This window comes from Aphelocoma coerulescens, chromosome 4 (assembly GCF_041296385.1).
Source record: "Aphelocoma coerulescens isolate FSJ_1873_10779 chromosome 4, UR_Acoe_1.0, whole genome shotgun sequence".
In the NCBI taxonomy this organism is placed as follows: Eukaryota; Metazoa; Chordata; class Aves; order Passeriformes; family Corvidae; genus Aphelocoma; species Aphelocoma coerulescens.
In genome coordinates this window covers 71,373,598-71,388,945 of record NC_091017.1, presented here as the reverse complement: position 1 = coordinate 71,388,945, position 15,348 = coordinate 71,373,598, and the positions used below count along the sequence as shown (strand labels likewise).

The 15,348-nt window shown below is 40.3% G+C and overlaps 1 protein-coding gene across 2 annotated transcripts in view; it reads right to left on the bottom strand.

Annotated features, from left to right (window-relative positions):
• Positions 1-5,234: 5,234 nt before the first annotated feature.
• LETM1 (leucine zipper and EF-hand containing transmembrane protein 1) overlaps positions 5,235-15,348 on the bottom strand; it is a 28,688-nt gene continuing 18,574 nt past the window's right edge. The window contains exons 9-14 of one of the 2 annotated variants that reach the window (XM_069014627.1): positions 14,975-15,145; positions 14,204-14,359; positions 13,243-13,377; positions 12,490-12,677; positions 10,425-10,563; positions 5,235-9,073 (exon numbers count right to left, since the gene is read on the bottom strand). In XM_069014627.1, coding sequence (XP_068870728.1) covers positions 8,924-9,073; positions 10,425-10,563; positions 12,490-12,677; positions 13,243-13,377; positions 14,204-14,359; positions 14,975-15,145 — 939 coding nt within the window. In that variant the 3' untranslated portion in view covers positions 5,235-8,923. The remainder of the gene's footprint in view (positions 9,074-10,424; positions 10,564-12,489; positions 12,678-13,242; positions 13,378-14,203; positions 14,360-14,974; positions 15,146-15,348) is intronic. The other variant, XM_069014629.1, reaches the window with a different exon arrangement.

Here is a 15,348-nt window from a genome sequence, read left to right as displayed (position 1 = left end):
CACTTAGTGCTATGGTCTCATTGACAAGGTGGTGATTGGTTAAAGGTTGGACTTGATGATCCTGTAAGTCTTCTCCTACATCATATTCTGTGATACCAGGCATGTGGTAAGGCACTGGAACAGGTTATCCTGGGTGCCACATCCCTGGAAGTGTTCAAGACCAGGCTGAATGGGCCAACCTGATGTAGCAATGGTGATCCTGCCCGTGGCAGGGGCTCGGAACAAGGTGATCTTTAAGGTGCCTTCCAACCAGACCATCCTGTGGGAGTGTGAAGCAGAGCCCGTGAGTGCCAGACAAGAGCCTGGGGATGAAGGCAATGTGGGATGCGGGCAGGCTCCGAGCAGGATTTGGACGGGATCCAGATGGGATCAGAGAGGACGCGGACATGATCCAAGCTGGCTGCGGGCAGGATCAGATGGGCTCCGGGCGGGATACGGGCGGGATCAGATGGGATCAGACGGGCAGGATGCGGGCGGGATCAGACGGGCGGGATCTGGGAGGGATCAGACGGGGTCCGGGCGGGATCAGACGGGAACAGACGGGCGGGATCCGGGCGGGATCAGACGGGATCAGATGGGAACAGACAGGCGGGATACGGGCAGGATGCGGGCGGGATCAGACGGGCTCCGGGCGGGATGCGGAAGGGATCAGACGGGAACAGACGGGCGGGATGCGGGAGGGATCAGACAGGATCAGACGGGCGGGATGCAGGAGGGATCAGACGGGAACAGACGGGCGGGATGCGGGAGGGATCAGACGGGATCAGACGGGCGGGATCCAGGAGGAATCATACGGGATCAGACGGGCGGGATGCGGGCGGGATCAGACGGGCGGGATCCAGGATGGATCAGACGGGATCAGACGGGCGGGATGCGGGCGGGATCGGACGGGCAGGATCCAGGATGGATCGGACGGGATCAGAGGGGCGGGATGCGGGTGGGATCAGACGGGATCAGACGGGCGGGATGCGGGCGGGATCAGACGGGAACAGACGGGCGGGATCCAGGATGGATCAGACAGAATCAGACGGGCGGGATGCGGGTGGGATCAGACGGGATCATGCGGGCGGGATGCGGGATGGATCAGACGGGAACAGACGGGCGGGATGCGGGCGGGATCAGACGGGATCAGACGGGCGGGATGCGGGATGGATCAGACGGGATCAGACGGGATCATGCGGGCGGGATGCGGGATGGATCAGACGGGATCAGACGGGATCAGACGGGCGGGATGCGAGATGGATCAGACGGGATCAGACGGGCGGGATCCAGGATGGATCAGACGGGATCAGACGGGATCAGACGGGCGGGATGCGGGATGGATCGGACAGGATCAGACGGGATCAGACGGGCGGGATGCGGGATGGATCAGACGGGATCATGCGGGCGGGATCCAGGATGGATCAGACGGGATCAGACGGGATCATGCGGGCGGGATCCAGGATGGATCAGACGGGATCAAGCGGGCGGGGCGCTCCCGGCGGGCGGCGGGCGCCTCCCAGCGGTGCCGCGCGGCCCCGGCGGGCTCGGGGGTCCCGAAGTGCAGCGGGATCCCGGCGGGATGATGGTCCTGGGGCTCGGACGCGCAAATTCATTCTCCCTCTGGTCTCCTGGAAAACGCAGGGGACGTTGCTGCTTCTTCTTCCACCGTGGCATCGCTCATTCAAAGCCGAGATGAAGTTTCAAAGCCTTTGCTGCCTTTCTCAAGCATCCAGGTTCCAGCAACAGTTTCAGGAAGAGTACCAGGCCTGGTGGTACATCTATAACTACATCTATAATTTTCTACTTCTCTATATCCTATATTTCTACTACATTTGTCTCGACTGAGGATGTGTTTATATTCACAAAATTAAAATAAATAAATATTATACTCTCCCACTCACTCCAGGGTAAATTATATGGGTTAATGAACAACTAAAATGCTACTATCAGTTCTCCCTGCATATTTCCATTCACTGTTACAAATCTTCCTTGACCCTGGCTAGGTGAGCTGTTTTCCACATCAGATTTCTCTTGAGCACAAAGCTACAAATTATGTAACAAAAGGCATAAAAATTACAAATAAGGGGTTTTCTGTTAGTGCATTCTCCCCTGTCATTTATATGAAAAGGGCTTTTGGGATTGACACCAGTCAATTCTTGAATTTGAAAGTCCAAAACCTAGATACCCAACAGGTTCTCATTTTCAGAGTATAAAGGATTTTCTGGGGAAAAAGACCCCAAGTGGCTTAGGTAAACTTCAAATCACACTGGGTCACTTAGGGATGGCAGTGTTAGTTTAATCACATATTTTGATGGTTGCAGAAGGTAGGTCTAAAAATAGCCACATGCATGCCTTCCTCTCAATATCACTCTTGATTTTGAAGACTCATCCTAGGAACATATTTTCCACCAAAATGTTGTGGTTTATACAGCTCCCAGTGATAAGAGCACACAGGATTCGAAGGGAAGGATAAAGGCATCCTGCTCTTAGGAGCAGAGACTGCACAGGGGCCGCAGAGGAGCTGGCATAGTTATGACTGAGGAAGGTGAGAGTAGAACTTGATGAAGGCTGCTGATGACTGGAGTTTGCATAGATCAAGCACTGACCATCATCCAGTGAGGAGATGCTCACTGGAAACATAAATGGTTGCTGTATTTCACCTGCACTTTCATCAGGGCAAAGCAAGGTTCTGAGGAACTGAAGTGCTACAAGGATTCCATGTATCTTTCCTACTTGGTCCTGCATATTAAGTAAGGGATAGAGAGAAGGGAAAGGTTGGGGCATGGGAAGGATGGAGAAGAAAAACCTACTGATTTGCCCACTGCTTTGGGATTAAATCTATGGAAGAAAATACTTATACAAGTCTAGGGTAGGCTGCAGAGATCCCCAGGTTTTCTGCACAAATGATTGTTACTCCCCATCTTAATTTAGTAAGACTATTAAGACTTCTCTTGCTTCTTTCTTTTCTTTTTTTTTTTTTTTTGGTAATTATTTTTTTGTTGTTGCTCATCTCCCAGTTGCCCTTCAGCTCCTTGCAGAACCTCTCCTTATGACAGAGTCTGAAACTCTTCCTTAATCTTCCTGAAAATGCAGTTAGAAAATACTAGGAAAAAGCTTGCATGGCTCTTGGGCTGGAGCTAACACAAAAGGAGGGAGGGAGAATCCACAGCCACTCCCAACATGCACAGGAGACCTGACATCTCAAATTGCTGGCTGCAGCATTCCCTGAGACATAAATCAGGCCAGTCATGAAGGGGCTGCTCTGCCAATATACATAGAGAGAAAGAGTAGATGGAATGCAGCAAATCTGCATTAGATCCATCTCTATCCTAGTAGAAATCCTTTACACCAGCTAGATGAGAGAAACTGATGCTTGCAAACCACAGAAGGCTTGGCAAGGGTACATGCTAATGAGCCCCCAAAGAATTTTGACCTGTGAAGGATATTTAACTACTGAGAAAGATTTATATCCGATAATACACAAAAGTGGAAGTGAACAGAGGGTACAGGGAATTAGAAACACACTACAAACATCCTCCTGCTCACATCAGCACTGAGAAATAATTCAAGAAAATACCAAATATATAAGCAGCGAGAAAAGTGAGAATCCTCAGCCAGAGAAACTACTTGGTATGATCTGTCACTGTCTGCATTTGGTATTTAAAAGCCTTATTGCTACAAAATGCTGTACTAGGTCCTTGCACAGAGAAACTCTGCTCTGGAGAACTTGTTTTCTGCCCAGTCACTGTCAAGGAGGTTTTATGTTACAGCGGCACAAGAGCCAAGCGATGTATTATTGATAGACTGGGCATTTACTGAACACAGATATCTCAAGCCTCAGGTCAATGAAACAACTACAAGGCTATCAATCTCTCACCACCACTATGCAGATGAGTTCACCCTCTAAATGACATTTCACCGAAATAGTTTGCAATAAAGCTTCTATATTAATCCTTTTCAGACCGCAGTGTCATGAAGTCAGAGGTTTTCCCAACCAGTTTTCTGCCTGCCTGCAACACCAACCTGAAGCAGAGGATGATTCCATCTAGTGAAGTCACAGCAACACGTTCATTATCTGCTATTAGAGCAGGCAGTTGCCATTCCCTCTGTGGGTACTTGCAGACTGCACAAATCCACGTCTGTAATTGCATTGGGTCTGGCTGAGCTGGAGTTCTTTTCCCCACAGCAGCCCTCACTCACAGTGCTGTGCTTTGCACTGGCAGCTGGAAAGGTGTTGATAACACACCCATGATTTGGCTGCTGCTGAGCAGGGCTGGCACAGCATCAGCACTGCCTCAACATTCCCCCCATCAACGGGCTGGGAGTGGGCAAGATCTTGGGAGGGGACACAATTTACCAAAGGTATCTCTTATTCCATGTGACATCAGCTCAGATATAAAGCCAAGGAAAGGAGCAGGGAGGGAGGACATTTGTTACTTACAGTGTTTGGCTCCCAGAGCAACCTCTACACCTGCTGCAGCCTGCTTCCTGGGAAGTGGCTGAACATCACTTGATGATGGGAAGTAGAGAATAAATCTTATTTTTTTCCTCTTTGTTTTTGCATGCACAAACTTTTGCTTTTGCCTTAGTAAACTGCCTTATCTCAACCTACGAGCGGTCCCCATTTTTCCCTTAGATTTTAACAATTACACACAATTGTTATAAATACGTCATAAAGATTCATTAAAGAGTGTAATTTCTCTGTTATAACCAATGTATCTCAGCAAAGATAACAGTGGATCCAGAAGTCAGTCTCTTTCTTGGTAATTCAGGTAAATATGATCAAGGGCACTTGCTAATGTCCACATTTAATTCACAAACTCAAACCCCAATTCCTCTGTTAGTCAGTTTGACCATGCTGCGGCACACCACTCCTTTTCACCCTAACTGAAGGGTCATTAAAGGAAATTCTTAAAGCAAAAGCTTAAAAGGAACAAGTTCTGCCACTTTTAAAGCTTTTTATTTGGTACTTGGCTTTAAGCAGAAGGAAAAATCTACAACTCAACCTGGCTTATTTATTATTATTTTAAAAACATGTCAAGGCAGAAGGTTGTCTTCAGCCACCTGTTGAAACACTTTACACTAGAGAGCAGATTCAACATCTGCATGTTCCCAAATCCTGTTTTAAAGCACCCAGGACACTACCTTCATGGACACAGCTCATCAGCATCCAGCCCTGTGCCTGGCATTTCATCAGAAGAGCAAGAAATTAACACTAAATAATCAAAACCAACATTAAAAAAATGGAGAGATTAAGTTTCAAAATGATACTTTTATTGTAACTAAACAAAGGACACAAGCTCCAGTTAATATAAAAATTTTCTACTGCGTTATGGCAAACACAGGACCAGAATGCTCAGAGCACAGACAAATGATTTTCAACTTAAATTTATAACACAGGCTGTAATTCATCAACTGAAAAGCAAAACTTGGAATACATACAAAGAACAGAATATGGGATTATTCTTCTAATTAAGTATACCCAATTATTTGATATTAACAATTTAAAAGTATTTAAATACATGCTGAAGTAGCTAAAGTTAAAATTATCAGCAAGGTATGCAGATATAAAGTTACAAGTATTTTGGAGTTGTATAAAAGATGTAACTTCTTCCCCAGACAAAGCCTACATAAGGGTAAGGAACTATCCTGGCAAGAGACTATTCTCTACCTGCATGCAGTCCTGCTGACAAACTCTGACTGAACCAGCTTTCTGGCACTTAACCTGCAGGCAGACTGACTCTCACAGCATGCAGTCAGTGATGAAAATCTCTGTGAAAACCATCTTTTGGGCTAAGATGAAATGGAAACAAGTTTTTCATAAAATAGGTCCTATAACACACTTGTTTTGAAGGGGGGAATTGCATCCTACTCTACTTTTCTTTCCTGTTGCTAAATGGAATTTTAAAAAAGCTTTTTGTGTGTTTTACATTTCCCCCGAATAGCTTATAGTCAAAATCTGTTTTATTTCAATCTGCAACAACCCCATCAATGGTCTTACCAATTACCTAAGTCTGAGCTCAGAGGCTTTGCCTGTGTAAGTCACAAAGTCATCGGAATCTCGCATATCCTTTAAATTATTTAAAGAAATATTTACATCTCCTGATTAAATATTCATTCAGGAATAAGTTCTGACCAGTTACTGTACACTTGGAAGTCATCCTTTCTCTGAACGTACCACAGCTTCTGGTTTTTTGGTCAACACCAAAGGCAACTAAGCACATTATCTGGAGCTATTCCAATCTGCTGCAGCTGCCTGTATCACAGAGACAGAGCTGCTTGGGAGGTTCAAAGTTGGGTAAAAGTGGATCACTGATGGCTTCCTAATCCTTTAAAGCTTGCAGAACATGTGTTGTTGAAGTCCAGCTGTCATGAGTTTGCCTGCTTTCAACAGAAGGAAGGTATTCCCCATGAAAGTCCTTTCTATGGTTGGTGTGCAAGTCCTGTGATCGCTTTAGGTCACAGTAGAAAGCTGGCATTTGTGACTGGCATTTAAACAAAAAAATCAGCTATTTTTGGCTCCCTTCTTATTTAATCCACAGAAAATTTAAGTGAACAGTAAACACAGAACAGCAGCAAAGTGTCTTAAACTCCCAAATACTGCCATCAGCCAATTTACTTTCAGGCCAGTTAAAGCTCTGTAAAACTTCAATCAATAAATATTTGAAAACAGCTTTTTCTGCTATATTCCTGGTTTAAATCTGCATGCATTCAAGTGAATACAATTCTTAGGTTTTTGATATTCCATGAAAGGTAGCAGGCAATTTTAGATTATCTTTACCATGTTTCAGGAATGTCAAGTAATATTCTTATACATTGTTTTCAAATTCAAAATATGCCACTGTAAAAATTTAGCGTACTTCAAAGCCCAGAAATTCTAGCTGTAAATTATAAAATGTAAAATTAGTTTCTAGATTGTATTTTTGTGAAATCAGTTTTATTCTTGAATTTTCATCTAATACAAGCGTTGGCCTTAAAAAAAAAAGCACCTAGAGAAGTCAGACCTTCAAAAATCTACAAAGTGACTTTCATGCTGAAATCTCCAAGGTAATCTCGATTTATGAGGAAGAGAACAGCCCCCTTGTTTAGGGATCCATGAACCATAAAGACTGTACTGATTTGAAATTTCAGCTTCATCACAGCAATTTTACACTTCAAATACAATTACAGTCATTCCCAGAAGGATCTCGCTGTAAGCAGCTTTCTTTGCAAACTGTACAGAATATGAACTCAATAGTTGAACTAGACACTGACTTTTTCTAGAACTGTACATCTCACTGTACATATTGCTTTGGAAACAACTAAATACAATGGTCCATATCATGCAAGCCATGAGACTGTCAAAACTTCTTTTGTTCCACTAACTTCAAATAAGTTTGTACAAATAATTTAGCCAATCTAGATAAATACTGCACATGAAATTATGCTGAAATATGCTCGGGAGTTGACATTTTCTATGAAAATATGCAACTATGACTAAAAGCACTAAGTACTAACTGCCCACCTCAATATCACCATGTACAGTGCCATTGTAAGATGTGCTCTCTATAGTGTACACAAAATCAAGAATGTTCATACATTTTATAATACTGGGTGCAAAATAAAAACAAAATAAAAAACCCAAACTACAGCCCTGCTGGTTCAAGCCACACTATATGTATTTTGTAACAGATTTTAAGAAAAGTGTAAAATTTAGGCTACCATGAATTATGGAACATCCCAGAGTTAGTATTTTAGTTTTAAAACTTTAAAATTTACTACTAAGAAGAAATATTAATGGGAAAACCTTGACCTACTGCCAGTATGTAGTCACACATTTAAAGACAGTGACTATAGGCAATTAGAAAACCAGTAATGTAATCAGCACGCTGGCAATACCAGAAATGACTTGTTGACTGCACAGTAAGCAAACCCATGAGATGAACATATTTATGCACTCCAACTATACCTGGCTAATGACTTTATACCTGAGATGAAAATTGAGAGGTAAGAGAACTAGTTATGGTGTAAATAATTATCAGATGAAAAACAAGCACACAAATACAGCTACATTTTTAAAAATATATGCAAAAAGATCACAACTGACATTTTTCCCTTTTGATTATTTTCATTCTGCTATTCAGACAAACACTTTTAACTCACTTTACCATGTGACAGATTGTGTTCTGAAACTATTTTAAAGGCTCCTGTGATTCCAATGCTTTAATAATTCATGGAGTTTTGAGTAGAACCAACATACTCTACTCCCTAGTCCTATGAAATTTAAGGCACCCATAAGTAGCAAACTTCATGCCAAGTTTCCATTCTAGGGAAAAATAAATCTGATTTTTCCCTTCAACAGAAAATAATAATAATCATGAATTCATAAAAGTGATCAGAATGCCACATTCTCTGTCAGTGAGGCAACAGCTTAGTGATATTTAGCTTAAAAAATTCTACATCTATAGAGCAACTACTGAAGCCACAGGATCTTCACTAGCAGATTAGAAAATATGTAATATTGTGACGGAACAGAAAAAGCTTGTATTAAATTCTGAAAAAGCTAAAAGGTAGAAGCAGAGCAAGATTGGGCCCCATGTAATGACGAAAGAAAATAAATGGGAAACATTTTTCCATGATACATACACTTAATTTATACAGCAAACTTCCAAGTTTAATGGATCACTGTACCACAACAATGAGTGCAAATACATGTTTTTGTGGGCAGAAGCACTGCTAAAGAAGCATATTCTGTTTTCATCAGTATGGAATGACACTAAATCACTTCTTTGACTAACGGAAATTTCATTCCATATGTCAGAAAACGTATCTACGATTTATTACCAGAATCAGCTCAAAACACTTCCCATAATCACAAAGCTCAAGTAATTTGTAAGCCATTAGACACAGAAAGATATACAAGATTTTGGTTACAACTGTGATTAGCTTCAGATTCTGAAGCTTAATTCTTTGCTTCTGCAGCTTCTTTATCATGCTTTTCCTTTGCTTTCTCTTTTTCCTCCAGTTTTTCTTCTTTTTGAAGCAGGGACATAATCTCAGCAACCTGGCTGGTGCCAATATCAATATCTTCTTTGTCAATCAATTCTACTACCTACATGAACATAAAATGAAATTGAGAGTGCATTTAGTTTTTAACATGATGGAGGCATTTTCCTATAATAAATTTTGTTAAGATGACAAAAGTATTCATTTCTCAAGTTCAAGAAAAACAGCATTTTTTTTCTTACATGGAAGACAAATTCAAACCCTCAAACATATCCAGAATATTAAAAAAAAAGCTAAAATGTAAACTAAATGACTTAGAACTTTTGACCTTTGTGTGTGCAGCACACCAAGACATTTTAAAGCATTAGTAAAACAGACCCATTTATTTTACCCGTTTCAATGGAAAACTGAGATTCAGTACCTGCTGTAACAGTATTTAAGACAATAATTTATAGGCTTAATTTTATTTTATTAAAAAGACCTATTGTACGAGATAGGCACAAATTCAGAAAAACTTAAGGGTACAGGGGATGGGCTGTTCAGAAAGCAAATGAAAAAAATAATCTAGTAAATGATTCCAAATTCCTTTAAATAGCTTTTTGTACAAATGTACTCTTGGCATATCTCCTCAAGTTCCTAGAATTATTCTGCAATATATGCAGAATTTAGAAGTACATTTTATCTGTGTTGCTAAATGTGCAACGGCTGTTTAGAGCAATAGGGAAGATAATCATCACGGGGCAGTAGAGAGGAAAAATGTGTTTCAAAAGGCTGATACTGTATTTTCTAGCTGGCCATAGTTTAAATGCTAGTTCTGTATCGGGTAGCAGAAGGCTTGCAGGAAGTAAGTTTCAGGACATATCTACATTTACCAAGTGAAAAAGAAACAAGAAAATGAAGGTGAAAGGCAGAGAAAACCTGAGAATGTTCTGCAAAATGAGAAAATAGGACAAATCAGGCAACAAACACAGGCCATTTACAGTGGACTTAAAAGACAACTGGTGGTCTGCTGTCTTTCAAGTACAGGAAATACAGGTCTCAATGAAACATCTAAAGTATACAAGGAGGCAAGAGAAGCTACTATTTTGTGTTGATATGAAATATATCTATGGATGTTATGTCAAGAGTTTTGCTAACAGTGGTAGTTCTTCTACTCCCTCCCATTTGTAAGTAATAACAAAATTACCATATTTTACAGAACTTGACAGAGAGACACAGGAAAACCTACAGCTTTAAAGGTAATGTGGGTAACAGACATGGATTCCCCTCCCCTCCCGCCAAAATACCCATACAGATTCTCAAGATGCTGTTATATAAGATCTATAATACATACGAAAAACCTCACTGGCATCAAGTAAAGACTCTTGCAAAAGACTGCACTGCAAATTTATGTCAAAACAGGTCCAATGTTTGAAGAATGCTTTGCCTTATTTTCTTAAAGAAGTCCACAAACTTACCTTAACAACATTATCTATATCGACTTGGCCATCCTTGTTTTCATCCAGTGCCTCTGCAATCCTTGTCAGCTTCTCCTCTGGAATCTTCTGAATTTGTTTCATTGCATTAATTAGCTCAGCAATACTGATGAGATTCTTCCTGAAGAGAAAGCACAAACTCTACATGACAAGCAATTACTCCAAAGGAGTAAGGCTGACAAAAGGCAGTACTGGAAGTTACTACACTGCAAGATGCTCGTAAAATTATTCATTGATTATTAATACTCCTGAACAGAATGCAAAAAAGCAAAAAGGAGTTACTGATCAGCAAGATTTTTATCTTTCCATTGAATCTCTCATGCTTTTAGTTTCCACATGTTTTATTGAACAAATACAAATATCCAGTAGCATTTGAAATAAAGGTTTCTGTATTTCCCAGGCTGTGTATCTACTGCCCTTTGTCCCCTCACTCCCCATTTACCAAAGACGCAGTGCCATGTTTCTGTCATCCATTTACATTTAGAGGCTGGCTGACAGAAAATCAATAAGTCACAGGAAAACAAAAGCTGAGAACTAATCACTTGAGCAATTGAGCTGTTTTGTTAAAATCGGCTTCATTTGCTCCTGTCAAGGACCAGACACTGTGGAAGGAAGGACCAGCAGGTTTCAGATGTTACACTCTCTGCTCACTCATCTCATGAAGTTCAAGTTGTCTGTCTGCTGCAACCTAAAGCCCCTGCTTGCCTATGTATTTTACTAGTTTAAAGAAGCATTGTCCAGCACAGATCCAGCTGAAATGCAGGAGACAGTGAAGCCAATAAATACTGAACAGAAGGCTTTATCAGTGTAGTCCCAGCTCCTCTGGGCACAGACAGACTTTCATGCAAGGAGCATTTCTCAAGCTGCCACTAAATGTCCTCGACATGGCTTGATAATGACTGCACCAACTTGAAGGTTAGAAGACAAGCCTTTGACAACTCAGCAATATTCAAACTTAAAATTTTCAATCATCCACAATCACCTACAAAATTATCCAGAAAACCATCCATTAAAAAGTACAATTACATTCAGTACAAGCAGATTCTGCATTGTATTGTTAGTTTACAAATTCAGATGGTTTTGATCAACAGCTTCTCTCTAGCAGCACTCATATGGCTGCCATAATGCTATTACAACACAAAATCTGCAACAAATGACCGTTTGCCCTGGGGACTGGAAAACACAGAGCTCAGAAGCAACAAAAGCAGAATCCTTACTTCTGTTTAGTTATGCTCTTTGGGAGCTGGGATACTCTCTTAATGAATCACACAAAATGGTGCAAACAAACTAGATTAATAACAGCATTCATGATCACATGAGAATTCGTGTCTCAGTTTTCAGGTATTTCAGAGTCTGCAACAAGCAGTATATGACCATTTAACACAGGATTGCGTGAAAGACTCTCCAATAATATCAAGACCTGGATAAGTGTTGATAAATGAATTTTGTAACAAAACTATCAGGAAAGATCTTTCTTTGAAAATCTGCGTGTTAAAAAATTGAAATGAAGAAAATCTTTTGGAAAGGGACTGTGTAAAATGATCTCACTTCCATTAGACCCATTTCTGCACTTTTCTCCAGACACCACAGATCCTTGCAATTTTTTTCCTCACTAACATCTTTATTACTAAATAACAACAAATATGGACATGCTCACACACTGTTGTGCACCTTTTCAATCAATGGCACAGGGAAAAATTACTGTGTGAGGAGCACGACTAAAAGGAAGGTTTCACCTGTAATCCTGCTAGTGCCAGAGGCACGAGCAAGATAGTAAGATTCTAATGAACACTTTGACTTTCAGAACACCTGCAGGACTAGCAGCTGGGGAAATATACATCCTTTTTTCCTTCATCAGTTCAAACATATTTAGCTTTAGAAGAGAGAAAATCTACAGCACAATTTTGTTAATTTTGTTTTTAAAACCAATTATTTCAACATTCTAAACAACGAGTTATTCACCAAGTCTTTTCTAACCACACATCAGACAAAAGCAAGAGTGAAGGTGAACAACCAGAGACACATCCAGTGTTCCCAGGTCACTTACCCAGCAGGAGCATCCTCACCATCCAGCTTTATATCCGCTGTCTTTTGACTTGTCTCTAATTCCACAATAATTTTGTCTATCTGGCCAATCATTCGGTTCACTCTCTTCGTCAGTCGCTTGCTTGCCTTTGACTCTTCCACTGCCTCTTCCTCACCAGTTTTAGAAAGCTCCTTTATCTCTTGCAAATCCTAAAAGAAATGAGGTCAAGAGAGAGAAAAGCTTTTGCTGGTGTGAATTCACAACAGACACTACTGACTTCAACCGGCATTTCAAGACAGGAGCCATTTGTAGATGAAATACAAGTGTAGGGACATACAAAGCTAGATGGAATTAGAACAATAAATTCTAACACTGCTGCCTTTTTCATGCACCCCTTAAATGTTATTTTCCATATCTTTCATAAGACTGGATAAGGTACATTTTACTTATCTTGGAAGTTTCTGTAATACTGACATCTACACTTGCTAAGAAAGAACTGCAGCACACAGCAGTCAGTCAGCTCCTGTTACCCCACCAGTCACCCTGGGAACAAGAGCAGGAGCAGGATTCTCATCTGCTGGGAACTACTCCGGTGATAACAATTAGGCTTTGAACATGTTATGCAAATGAGGCTCTGCATTGTCACATACAAAATTCATTCACTCAGCTTCCAACTTCAGACACACAGACAACCAAGAAAGATAATCTTTAAATTTGTGGATCATTTCTGCTAAAACATGAACATGAAAAGAACTTCCATGACCCATTCTTCACCTCATTATACTCCTGGATATCATCCTTCAACTCCTCAAGCTCCTCCTTTTCCTTTGTTAGTGCTTTTTTCTGTTCCTGCAGCTTGGTGCAAGCATCACTCAGCACATCAATCTCCTCCTTGGTGATTTCTTCACCCTGTAAAAGAAAATATACACAAATTAGTGACAGGCACATTTGTGATTTTACTCCAAGATTTGCAGTCTTTTAGTAGAAAAGAGAAACTCAAGATTCTTTTTCCATGTTTGGCATCACTACTATCACAAGGTCATTTTGAGGCTAATGCAAAGATTTTAAATAGTAAGGCAATTAGTTTGCTACAGTACATAATTTTTTTTAAGTGCACCAGTTCAGCTAATGTGATTGATTATGTGAGTTTTGGCTATTAGATCATCTCATCTTAAATGATCATCTAATTTAAGAATGTTTTATTTCATTCATTCCTAGGTTAAGCAATTAGAACAACGGAGAAACAGTTCACTATGTGTGAGAAAAGATAAATTACACCAAAAAAATTGTAAAGTTTGGAAAGTTGAACTGTAGTAAAGTTATCAGGTTATTTTCAATAACCCTTGTGAAAATGAGGATGAACATCCATAGTTTGTGAAGTACACTTGTCTCTTGAAAAGCTGAGAATAAAATATGCACAGGGCCATTCCATCTACAGATAATGCAAATGCCCCTCAAATTATATAATATATATATATTATATATATAAAATATTATTGAAATTATATTAATTTCAATAATGCAGATAGATAAAGGAGATGCTCTGAGATGTTTTGTGCTGACTTCAGCTTCTGCATTGGTGAATTTTCAACCCACTAAGTAGCTGTTTTCAACTGACAGAATGTGGTGAGGGAGCTAAAAGTGAAGGACAGACAAACAATATATCATAGTTCTCACATGGATGCTTTGACTCTTTACATTCAGAAGTATGAAAACGTGTGGTTATCCAGATTACCTTAATGCCTTCCAGTACTGGTGCTGTATCTATCAGTGCCTCTGAGTGCACTGCTGCACCTGCCCGTGCCACTTCTGGTTCAGTATCCATTGCCACCTGGCTTTTTTTAGCTTGCAGAGCAGTTGCTTCAAGATCTGCTGCTGGTTCCATTGCCTTCTAAATTTAAAACATCTCATTAGGTTTCATTTAAAAAAAACACCAAAACATTATCTGTTTTAGCATCAGTAAAGAATGACTTGTCAAAATAGAAATAGTTGCCAAAGTATACACACACATTTTTATGAGAAGAGGTTAAAAAACTGCAACTTACTGAGTGGTTTCACATTAACATACTCACTTGTATTTAATGAACTACTTTTGTGAGCTCCTGAGGCTTAATTCACTAATAAAGCAGGACAGCAGCTTTACAATCAAATATTATACAATAGCATTATCAGGTTAATGACAAAGACCCAAAGATAAGAACATTTAAAATATGGGGTGTAGAAAATTTTTAAAAAACTCAAACAAAACCACTACCTTTACTAAAGAAAAAGAAGTCTTGCTTACTGCTCTAATTAAGAAGGAAATCAAAGATAAGTAAGACTGAGACAACATTTCAGAGTAAACTCTTGCATTGCAGTCAGTTTTAATATTCTCTCACATCTTCCATATGTGGATTTAAAGTCCAGTTTCTTGCAGGCAATACCCAGAGCAGAGGCAATAACTCAAAACATGCTAGTTTTCACATCACTTGACATTTACTTCTCAATGGTTGTGAGCAGAACCTACCATGGCTGCAACTTCAAGAGTTTCTTTGGCTTTCTCTGCAGCTTCAGACAATTTTTTTTCTTCATTTTCTTTTCTGATGGCTTCCTCTTCCTGAAGTGTTGCTTCCAGCCGCACTTTGTTATCTATTTTTTCACCTTCAACTTCTGCCACTTTCACTTGAGCCTCTTTAGCCTAAAAATAACAAAAGCAGTCTAATAAAAGCGTGTATATATACATATAGATATGTCTGCATAATGTAAGTTTAGATATCCTGACTGAGATAGTACAGGTATGCTAATGAATAAAGTCAAAGCCCCCAAATGTTACCCTATTTTTGCATTTCTCAGAGAAGATGACTCTCTTTCTTGAGAGTGGAAATGTGAACTGTTCACCCT